General features: G+C 38.9%; 1 protein-coding gene across 1 annotated transcript in view; it reads left to right on the top strand.

Annotated features, from left to right (window-relative positions):
• The window catches only part of LOC104489803 (myosin-binding protein C, cardiac-type-like), a gene marked incomplete at its 3' end in the record, with an annotated part of 24688 nt that extends 15577 nt beyond the window's left edge, over positions 1–9111 (top strand). The window contains exons 9-13 of the mRNA XM_010132007.1: positions 778–834; positions 6480–6646; positions 7467–7599; positions 8268–8392; positions 9006–9111. Of these exons, the coding sequence (XP_010130309.1) occupies positions 778–834; positions 6480–6646; positions 7467–7599; positions 8268–8392; positions 9006–9111 (588 nt within the window). The remainder of the gene's footprint in view (positions 1–777; positions 835–6479; positions 6647–7466; positions 7600–8267; positions 8393–9005) is intronic.
• Between the last annotated feature and the right edge of the window lie 2993 nt (positions 9112–12104).

The raw sequence follows: 12104 nt of genomic DNA, 5'->3' as shown, positions 1-12104 counted from the left end.
CGAAAAAAAAAAAAAAAAAAAAAAGAATCGCCCTCCCCCCACCCGAACTAGCTGCAGCTTAAATTCCAAATAGATCATCAAAATGTAGTATTTATATGAGACAAATACATACAAGTAAGGAGTAATTTAAGATGAGTATAAGTAAGTCATGAAAATAGTTCAGTGAAGGGCAAATTCATCGACAGAAAGGTGTGTTTGGCAAGAGGCATCTTCTCACCATTGGTAGAAGAAAAAAAGTAACTTTAAATTATATGCATGTCTGCTCCCTCTCTTTTATATGTTTTCCTCTCTGCTGAGCACATCCTAACTAAAATTGCCACTGCTCACAGAAATGCACCAGCACTCAGGTAGATGAAAATCTGTTGTTTCCTGACACATTCTTTATCCTAGTAAACCACATCCACATTGCTGAAACGACATCTTTCCAAAAGCACTAGTGATTCCACAGGAAAGCTTCTGCAGTATCTTTACGACAATGAATACGTTACAGATCAATATGACCACCAAATTAATAACCTGTACAACTTTAACCATTATCAGTGCAGAAAACATACAAGTTCGTTCAATGTATTTCTTAAACATATATGAAGACCTATATGGAAAACCTATATGGAAAAAGAGCATAATTAAATCACCTTCCATGTCAGTGCACATTCTAAGCCTTATAAACCCATCCACTACTCCCTACAAAAAATATATCATCTACATAATGATATAGTCTCACAAGCCATTCCCATTTCCTTCTGAAACTAACTATGGTTTTCTGTTACTATACAGTACCGAGGGACATGAAGACGGTGGAGAGTTTAATTTTAGTGCCCTATTGAAAAAGAGGTGAGTGAACATCCATAGACTTGGAGAAATAAAGTAACTCTGAAAACGCTAAAACAAGAATAAGTGAAAGTTTCATAAATTCAGAATACTTGTAGTTTTCCTAAAGCACCTCTAACTGGAATAAGGATGACAGGTAGTTATGACAATTTCTCCAAATACTCAGCATTTGCTGCATTTCTGCTAGGCTTATATCGGAGAAAAAAAAAAAAAAGAGGAAAAACAAAAGATTGATCTTTTCCAGGATAGAAAAGGCTGGGACTAGGATAATTACAGGCTTCCACCAGCACTTTTCATCTAAAAACCCCAGAACACAATAACAGTTTAAAATACCTGTCTATAACGCTGCCTTATTAAGAATTTTCTGCCCTAGGTTTACATAATACTTCACATCAGAGAGCTGGGAGGACAAGCCTTTTAATTAGATCTCTAAATGTTACTATTGCACTATACAACTATATATTACATAGCTGTTTATCATATATTTAGAAAGATACTTTATGTTGCAGAAATGTTATATGATTTTTTTTACTCCTCCAATTCTAATTCTGTTTTCTTGCTTTTACTTTCACTTTTTTGGGTGAAATTTCCTCTTCCATACTCATCCTTCCTTGCCACATCTGTTTTCATAACCTGTCTACATCTTGTTACCACCGTCTCAACCTGGATGTTTTGGATTCCTCTGTTGCAAATAGAGAGTAAGATTTCTATTTTATTTTATTATAAACGCATGGGTCAGATTGTGTATGAGAACCACGTGGTTTGAAATAATGCATGCATCTTTATCTTTCTTACATGTAGAGTATAAGAAAAATTAGATGGTATGAAAGAAAATTATCAGCTGCTGATTTCTGAGACAGAAATTGTTTTAAACAACTAGTAGAAGTTCAGGGTGGACCACTTAGTACAAACCAATGTACTTCTCTGAACATCTTTTGCTTTTCACCATTATTTTGTTTTATAAGCAGTTCTAAATTGTCCTTGAATTTCAAGGTTTTCTCAATCACCTGCTGCTTTAAATGCCTGTTATCACAGAAATTAGAATCAGAAAAATCATTTGCATAATGTGCCTGCTGTAGCCTATCAAAAAAGCCTTGAAGTTTTGTTTCATCCATCCTTAAACATGTTAAGCAAATGTATTACTGAAGTCACTTACTCCGTAAATTTAGAGGGCTCTCTGTTTCAAAACAATTATTTTTATTCAAAAAAAAAATTTCCATTGCTCATTATCATCCCCTTTCTCCGGGGATGCTTCTTTGTGCTCACTGCCGCTGGCTGCTCACTGTCTAGCTCCTGAAGTTACTATAAACACTGGTCACTAGACTCCTATTTTGCAAATCAGAACTTCCTCAGTGTCAGTTTTCACGATCAACCCCTTGGGCGAATGTTGCTGTGAATCTGTGTTTAGTCTCTTGCTCAGGTATTGGTGTCCCCATTTATAAAAAGCATTTTATCTTCACAAAGAGTACAGGATCACATAGACATCTGAAGCACTGTGGTTACGGAAGGCAATGGAGCCCCAACAGCCTCATGTTTCACCCAGGTTAAGTCCACCGAGTTTCAGTGAGGCCACCAAGGTCACATAGGTTCACGAAGCCCCCAGTGGGCGGTGTATCCAACTAGAAGTGAATCCTGGCTTTGCAGTAACACTGCAACCAGAACTCTCCAGGAGGCCAGCTAGAGGAGTCAAAAAGGACACCTATCAAACTCTCTACGGCTGACACTGATAGAGAAGTTTCTTCTTTCATCGTGAACCCCAGAGAAGTCTGACACAAAAAGTGCATTAGAATTTTTTGTAACCCTAAAGCAGGGAAAATGTGCTTTCTGAACAATGGCAGTAATGAAAAATGTGCAGGTTTGAGAGCTGAAATAGTCTGCACACATTCTATTTTCTACAGAAAATTTAAGGCAAAAAAGAACTGTTTGCATCCTTTTAAAAATTTTGGAGAAATGTAGGCCAATATGAAAATACTTGCATAATTTCATAAAGTGACTCCCGCTGGAAGGAAGTGCTGCTTTCATAATTAGTTTTGAGCATTGATAGAACTCTAAAAAGTAGTATAAATCACCAGTATTTCCAGAAGTGTTCCATTTGTGGATTTAACTATTCGTTATTCCTTAGACTAGAAATACAATTCATTAAAAGAAGCTTATAAATTTCACTGCATTTTATCAGTGCATTCAACCTTTCCTGACTTACAAATCTCTGTTTAGTGAATTTAAGCACACTGATAAATTCACTGGTTCTAGTTGTTTTTCACAGCCACTTAGAAGTAATCGTGGACCCTTCAGGCTTTGCACACCAGAGGCTGAAGACCACTCCTACATTAACAAGAACTGATAGGCATAAAAACTCTTTGTGGCATGAAAGTATTCTTCATTAAAATAGAATAGGAAAAGGGACCTCATGATAAAGGACTCTCAAGAGCTACGCAGATTCAAATAGAATTGAAGATTATTCTTTTACCAATTCTGCTTTGTCTCACCTGACTCACAAGTGCCCCTCAACTCAGAGGTGATGAACATTCCCACTATGATAAACAGAGCTTCACTTAATACTCTATCTTCTATTGCTGTAATTTAATTAACTGGTGTTGACATACAGATGTCGTGGGCCAAGGAGAGGTCGCTGGGAAGAGGAAGGGAGCAGCTGTCACAATACCATTAAATGGGATAGTGAGCAGAGACCTTGAAGGAGGTGACAGCTGACGGGGTCCAATCAGTTGACAGTAATGGGATAGGAAGGAACCATCTTCGGGATGTACAAAACTATTTTTAACCACTCCACATATGTTTAAAACATATCAGCTGCATATTCCATTTACAGCAGCTTCACTAAGTGCATTGTAACGGCCCCAAGTGCATAGTTAACCTATGAGGTGATGACTCCGAATAAGGATGCCCAGCATCAGGGAGAGCAGCGTTACGGTTGGAGAAAATTCGGGAGTCCAAGTGCTATCTTGTTTCTCATGCACTGCTCAGTTGCCCCTGGCAGTGGAAGAGTACAGCCCAACGGCGGGAACTCTGCTTCTTTGTGAGATCAGAGAGAATGTTTCAGTAAATACAAAAGCATGAGAAGGAGTACTGGGATGGGGAAAACTTTACTCAGAGGCAGAGAAAGACATTTTTTTCTTTTCCTTTTTAGAACTCAATTAAGCACTATACGAATTACAGCCTTTAGCCTTTAGTAGCATTTTACATGCAACTTACAAGCCTCTCCCTAGAAATTAGAAAATATTAGTATTTTCAAGGAAGAGACTATACTCTTGCTTACCATCAAATTTCTTGTATTTCAGCTTACATGCACCAAAACACTCTATTGCCAGATATAACAATGGGATGACACTGAGTAATGGAAAAGCTGAAGGAGAAATAAAGAACTTTTATGAATAGTGAGATATACTAGACTGCGGAATTTTTCTCATGATATAATTTAAAATAACTCACAGAAAATATTTCTGAAAATTCCATGAATAATCTTCACATTTTCAGGTAAAGGGGCATATAAAGATGAACACAGAAACAGGCAGATAGACAGAGAGACCACCAACATTTTCATAATGCCTGAGGGAAAATAGTAACATTTTAATCTGTCAAGTCTTTCTTATTTCTATATTTTCTTTTGAGATACTCTTTGATGCACAGAACATTAACTGTACTAGTAAAAAGAACTAGCATATATTACAAATACTCCATATTCTTAGTTTGATTTGGTTACATATCTATTTCAATTTATATGTATTTAGAAATACTTTGAAGTTAGTCATTGACATGATCAGGGCAACTAAGCCAAGAACTGCTTATGTTAAAAAAAAAATCTCAATCTGTTTGGCAAATCCGTTCAATTGTCCTGCCTTCTGCTAGGCAAAACTACAAACCATTTGGAGTTGCCCCAGACTAAGTGATAGATTATCTAGAGAAGAGTAATCCTGATTAAATTTGTGGGTGACTTTGATGCACTGTCATGACAAAGCAAACACTCAGTAGGCTGCACTTAGCACAAGGAGCCCAAACTTCAGACGCACCCATTAATTCAGAGAGTGCTAGCATAGCAAAGACTTAGAGAGCGCTAAAGCACTCCAAAGATGTAATGCATGCCGAATTCCAGCTCAAACTCACTGAGCTGACATACTCTTCTCTTGCTTCCTTTCTGTTCAAGAGATACAAGGGTGCTGGAAATCCCAAGCCGGGACGGCAGCACTTTAACAAACACTCTCATCACAAGCAAGCCTTTCTCCTGCTACAAGGAGTACCCGAAACGTTTAGTTATACCTGGTTATATATATTCTGACTACACTCATGGTTTTTTAAATAGTATTTCTCACAGACTAATGGGACTGTTCTTCTCCTGAAAAAAAATGGCAACATGCTCAATAATCCTCCACTTCTCTCTGCATTACCTGCTGCATAACTTAGTTCTGCTGCACTGGAATCTGCTTGGTCCTGCTGGTACCATGAACAACAGACACGGAAGTTCCCGTTCCTAAAGAAATTTTTAAGAAATGTTAATTCTTTCATCCTTTCTGTGTTTACCAAAATGCAAACTATGACAGACAGCAACTATACGATGACAGAGCAAAGCAGACGTGTTTGCTTCCCTGTCAAGGCACTCAGCCGTAATTAGGAATAAGCAAACGTGCTTACACGTATAATATAAACTTCAGAGTGGAATAGCACAAAGTCTGGAGTGAGTTTGGTTTTAATCGGGAACAGCTTTTCTCTTAAGCGTATTCCAGAGCTTTTGCACGAGCTCTTTCCTCTCCCCGCTACCGAAGCACAGGTTTATTCTGCTAACAGTGAAGACGACTTTCACGGCTCTTTTTTATTAACAAACGATGCCCTCTTTCCTGCCGTCCGGACGCTGCATGCTTTTCCAAATGGTTCCCTGCGTCACTCTGGAGTACAGCAGCTTCTTGCGCTCAGTAAATCGGTAAGGTTACAACAATCTCTTTTTCTATTTATGACCTTCTGAATAAAAAGCATGATGACATAAAAAGTTTGTCTTTCCCAAAGCCAGACAACCAACTCTTCGCTCACCAAACATTAATTCTTCCATAATCACTAGTTCTTTGGTTGTTTGTTGAAAATATTGTCGTGTTTGCCACTACCCACCAGTCTATGTGTCATTACGTTTTACACATTAGCACAGCCAGCAATTGTTGTTACAACAGAGGACAAATATTTTAATAACCTCAGATTCATTTTAATGAAAAGAAAAAATGTCCTGAGTAGACAAGGACGTGCTTCTTATTAACATAAACCAACTGCCTTGTTTCTAAGGCTTTCTCAGGATACCAGTTCAGTTCCTTGTTTTGCCACGTGTTTTGTGTACGATCATCACTGGCAAATAGGTCTCCTTGTGTTTCCATTACATGTCCTTAAGGGGAAGTTGACATTTATGTGCTTTGGCTGTTAGAAAGTAAACACTTCCAGACAGCAACTGGATTTTAATCACTGTATATATACAGAGAAGTACAACTAGTCACCACTTTCATTTCATTATTTTAGGTAATAATATAGCAAAATTCAGACTGTTCAATTCTTTATTAAGAAATGGCTTCATCAAGCCAGTATGTAGCTCGACAAGCCTGTGGCTGCTTTTAAACCCTCTCAGGAGTGACATTTGATATGCTAATCCCTTTCTGCAGAGGTGAAGCAAAATCTGAAACACAATCTGATGCTGATGTCTGGGAAATCCTGAGGAAAGCTTCTCCTTCCGAATATGAAAAAATTGCTTTCCAGTATGGTATCACAGATTTGCGTGGGATGCTGAAACGCCTCAAACGCATTAAAAAGGAAGAGAAAAAAAGTACAGGTTGGCGAGCTGTATTTATTCCAACATATGTGTCCATATCTTCTTTGGGAATACTAACATCAGTTCTAACTGATACTAACATCTAATACTAACATCAGTTCTTCAAATATTAACAAGAGCACGGGAAACAGGAGTTTCCTGTTCCAACTGTTACACAGACTTTACAAGCGAAATACTGATTAACAAAGATTAAAACTATGCCCAAACCTCTAAACTACCTTGCTCTGAAACTGGATATGCTGAACCTGTTTGTTCTACTGGTTCTCCTGCTTGGCCCCTTACCCTGAACGTAAAACACCACCACCCCCAGAACAGGTCAGTGTGTCAGGCATCAGTGACACATTTAGAGAATTTCATTTTCATTGGGATGGTGCACCTGGAATTCTCAAGCTTTTTCTAGTCCTGTGAAGTTTTAATCACCTAACTTTAATTCAAAAGGCTGAAACAGAGAAAGCAAGCTGCCATTCATGAGTACTGAGAAGATCAGCATCATTGCCCTACACAGGCAGATGTGGCTGTACCTCTATTTAGGATATGTTGAAGCACACACTCACAGCCGATTTAGAATATTCTGCTTTGCTTATTTTAGTCTATAACACATGCTTTTCATCCTATGTTAAGGAATAAGAGCAAACAGAACAGAATGAAGAACAGGCAGAAATGGTAAAAATTCAAGCAGGGATGGAGTGAGTGGGGAAGGTTTAAGATGATGGTAAAGAACAGGAAAGGAAATAAAGATTTACTTTCCTGAGAGAGAACATTTTTAAAATGTTAAGTATAAAAATGATTATTTTTTTAATCAATCATTCATCGTCAAAAGCATTCCTCAAGAAACTGGATCCAGCATACCAAGTGGACAAAGGGCAAAAGATTAAATTAGTGGTCGAAGTTGCCAATCCAGATGCTGATGTGAAATGGCTGAAGAACGGACAAGAGATCCAAGTGAGCGGCAGGTAAACTAGAAATACGGGAAATCCAAAAAGCAATGAGCTACAGCTTGGACGAAGTGGGAAAACTTGTTTTTCTTAAAAAGAAAGGAATTAATTGTCAGGCTTGATGATCTTAAACGTTTTTTTCGACCTGAACGATTCTATGATTTATGAAAAGAGGGAGAAATAGAACCTCAGAAAGACTCTGCATAGTGCTTTGGCTAAGGGTGAGTTTGCTGTTCTCATGACTTTCTTCTTCTTCCCTCTGCTCTATCTACACATGGAACTGGATGCTTACATCTACCTACTTAGCAAGTAAGTCCTCAGATTATTTTTCGATCTTTATGTGTATATCCAGGGTTCAAAATTGCTTCCTCATTATATGGAATATACTTCAGCGTAGCTTGTTTGTAAAACCAGTTTCCAGAGATTTTGTGCTGAATCCATGGCATGGCATTTTTATTGGTAGGAGCTTGCATGTCTCACATTTGCATGAAGATTTCTCTGTAATTTTCCATGCTAGTTTTTTAAACACTACTGCTGTCACTGAGTCAGGGGTATAGGGCTTGAGTTTTAACAAGCCTTGCCACTGATGTCAGAAAAGAAGTAGGAATCTTTGTCAGTCAGGGGAAGACAGTGGCTAGGTGCAAAACAGCTACTCTCTGATCATTACATTGAGATTCTCTTTTCAGATATATTTTTGAGGCTGTTGGGAATAGGAGAATCCTGACCATAAACCACTGCTCTCTGGCTGACGATGCAGCATATGAATGTGTGATAGGGGAGGAGAAGAGCTTCACAGAATTATTTGTAAAAGGTGAGCAATGGCAGCAAAAGGAAAGCGATCTCCCCTAACATTAAGAATTAAGTTACTGTCACCTTCTCTACTCTCAGATTAGTTAATTTCATAGAAAAGGAAATTCTCAAACATGTGAACAAATCCTGACATGTATTGAGGTGGATATTTTTCTTAAAGTTAAATGAAGGAAAATTTTCCCTATAGCTGCAGTTATGAAAGCACAGATAAAGAGCACAGTAATAACTACCATTAATTCTCATTTGGAAAGTGCTTTATGTCTTCCCAAAAACAGGGCTAGGAACTCTAGTTTAAAAATTTGATTCCGCTCAAGATAATCATGTGCTTCAAGCTCTACAAGCAGATCAAACAGTACAGAAAACTAATGCTTCTGGTTTAGAATTTCAGAATATATATGAAAACTGATTAATCCTATGTTTGTTTTCCGCCTCATGAAGCAAAACCCAAAAGGTCATTTGATAACACTGTTAATGTGAGCTGGCATAGTAAATTTTAAATTCCAACACAGGGAGCATCACCAGGTATTTGACCAGGGGTTCTTCCAGTGGTGAAATCTACCTTTGGTCTTCAGTCTTTCAGAATACTGTTTTCATAAAAGTCTCTTCATTTCCAGAACCTCCAATCCTGATCACTCACCCATTGGAGGACCAGATGGTGATGGTTGGAGAGAGAGTAGAGTTTGAGTGCGAAGTGTCTGAGGAAGGAGCTACTGTGAAATGGTAAGGGAATAGAAAAGGGAAGAAAACCCCAAACTCAGGAAACCATATCCTTGCATGAGACATTCTAGGACCAGTGTTTGTGGACAAGCGTAGTGCAATAAAAAGGAAGAAGGCATTCTACGTAATCCTTTTCAGGAAAAGATTGATCCTCCTCCTCTATGTCAGACATTGAGAAGGAAATGAGAGGCCAGAATACGGCAGAAAACAAATTCAGTGTAGGCAGTTTATAGTGTCTCCAGGATGTTCAGTGTTTACAGGATGCTTCTGACTGTACTGAGCTGTTAGCTTTGAAGTTTTCTAACCACTTGACAGTGATGTCTAACTATTGCCCAGACTAATCAGATCTGTATTGTGATGAGTTTCCTATTCTTTACAGAGTTCTCTGGTCTTCTCAACTGCAGTGATGGGTTTTCTCCAAGTATTTTTTCCTGGATAAAAAGCTAGTGTCTCTTGAGACAGAGGGGGAAGGTCATTGTCTTATTTTAACATACCTGTTGTGATGATCCTGCAAAGCTGGTCATTAGGCATATGCCCCAAGCAGGCTTATGATTACAAACATTTAGTCCATAAAGTCCGTCAGGCATTCCATCTGAGCAGAAGCTAGAAGGCTCATGCTGCTTGGGCAGGCAGAGCAGGCAGTGCTCACATACCAGGTCTTAATGCACACTGTTCTCACTTTGTTTCTCTACCAGATGAAAGTCTCTTCTGCTTGTTAACAGCTTCAGGCACATGGTTATCAACTGTTCCCACAATGTCCATTACATTCCTGGAAAGTGCCAACCACTAATCTGCTCTCACAAAGGAAGGAATTTAGAATTTCAATAGAGCCCAAGAACTAGTAGAGCATTACACTATTAAAGCCACATTCAGAGGCACACACATGTTGTTGTTCAGGAGCTGCTTACAGATGCCTGTCACAAGAGATGGAGACAACCAGATCTGTCCTCTCAGAACAGAGAGCAGCTGCCACACTTTGATCCTATGCCTTTGAACAACTCCCATACATCTTGCAGAGCTGTGGTCTGTGGGATGGACATTTGCTGAGACAAGGGCAAACCAGCAGCTGTCTCAGCCCGAAATGCAGCAAGTGGTCAGAGAAACTCTTCAAATCACAGCAACAGAAAACTAAGCAGTTAGACATTCACACTGTCTTTTACTAGTTCTATTATGCGAGACTCAGTCAATGCTTTTTGGCAACAAAGGGAGTATTTTGGACAACAGAGAGAAGTGTCCACGGAAAACATGAAACACATCATGGAAAAAGAGTTCCAGTTTTATGGCTCATTAGGGAAATGCTCAACAGTTTAAACCAAGTAACGGGCACTAACTCAGGGCACCTGTTACAAGGGTGCACTCTTGCACCCTTTAAACCTGGGATATGAAATCAGAAGCACAAGAACAAAAGCAGTTATGTGACTTGCACAAGACAGAAATAAGGCTTACAGGCTCTTAAGCACAGCCAGCGAACTAGGGCTTGGAGAATTCATTATGTGGGTCTCTTCATAGTAATCAGGAAAGAATGTTCTCTTGATCAACCAGAAAGGTCTCACATTATTATTATTATTATTATGCAGTACTTCGGAATAGCTATTCCTAACTTTAGATGGTCTTGGAAGTAATATAATTCTCGAAGAAAAAGATGTAATAAAAAAATACAGTTTTGACTTGACTTTTCCATCTCCGAATTCTGGATGTATAATCTTACCAGCTCCAAATGAAAGCAAACTATAGTAATGTAATAATAACAATAAATCTGTGTGTCCCCACTATAGTACACACATCAGTGACCTCTCAGAAGACAGTAACCAATCTATCCTCTCATTCTGAACAAGAAATGGGAAAGCATTTCCAGACAGAGAAAAGAGGCATTGAGTGGCACATTTGAGAACAGATATTTGATCTCACAGATGTTCAGGACTTGGATAGACTAAACGATGGCTGACGCACCCATTATTGCACTGGTTCTGCCTCAGGTGTGAGACTAGACCAGATGACCTATGGTGGTCTTTAAACAAACACTTCTATAGTTCTACAAAATCCTCCACTTGCTCTTTAATATCAGCTGATTCTTCTGCTTCATTGCTTCAGTTACCAAAGGAAGGCCTGTAATATTACCTCATATAAGGTTTTGCACTTCTCACTGCAGCACTGCATTATTCTAAGCCAAATGATCACTGGGTAAACCTCTTTCTCGAGGTTTACAGTTTCATCACTCCACTATTTGTCTGAGTATTGGCCTTAGCAGCGCATCTCGCATGTGGCCTCACACTCTCACCACTCAGCCACCGGAGGAAACACTATCCTGACAGAAGACGACACACTGTGTTTCCACTCGGTTGTGGTATCCTCTGTTTCCTCCCTTACTGGTGGTATAATCCTGTGATTTGGGAGGGAGGCCAGTGCTTTTCTAAACCAGCTCCAAGTTCCAATGAGTTGCGCTCCAAAGAACACAAGGAACCTGTGAGTATTTTGAAACGCAGTTGCAGCAGGTACATCTCAGTCACAAGTTGTAGGATCCCTGTCTCTGCTTAAAGTTTTGAAATTGCGATTTCCTTCAGCAGACTGACAGAGGCAAAAGGCCTCCTTGCACAGCTCTGCCCAGAGAGCAGAGCTGCAGTGTTTAAGTGAGACCCTAGGGAGGCTCACTGGCTAAGGCGAATAGTCACTGGTGGGGAACTCCACAGGGCAGAAAGAAAATTCTTACTCTGTTAGAAGCACAACGCCTTTTCAATTTCTTTTTCCACATGAGTAAGTATCAAAGAGAAAAACCTTTTCATTTACATCATTACTTGACTACTGCTGCAGTTTCTAATATAAATATATTCAAATAATTAATAGTGAAAAATATAAAAAGCTACAAAAGAAGTAAGTCGAAGAAATTGTAAGTTATTTTCTTGTAGCCTCTTTACGTTATTTAGAATTAGGAACAGGAAATCTTCAAAAAGTCTCGTGTATTTTTGTGTGACCTTGACTACACAGCACGAATCCTTGCT

Source organism: Buceros rhinoceros, unplaced genomic scaffold, assembly GCF_000710305.1.
Source record: "Buceros rhinoceros silvestris isolate BGI_N320 unplaced genomic scaffold, ASM71030v1 scaffold11682, whole genome shotgun sequence".
NCBI classification, from domain to species: Eukaryota; Metazoa; Chordata; class Aves; order Bucerotiformes; family Bucerotidae; genus Buceros; species Buceros rhinoceros.
This window is presented reverse-complemented; position numbering and strand designations above follow the sequence as displayed.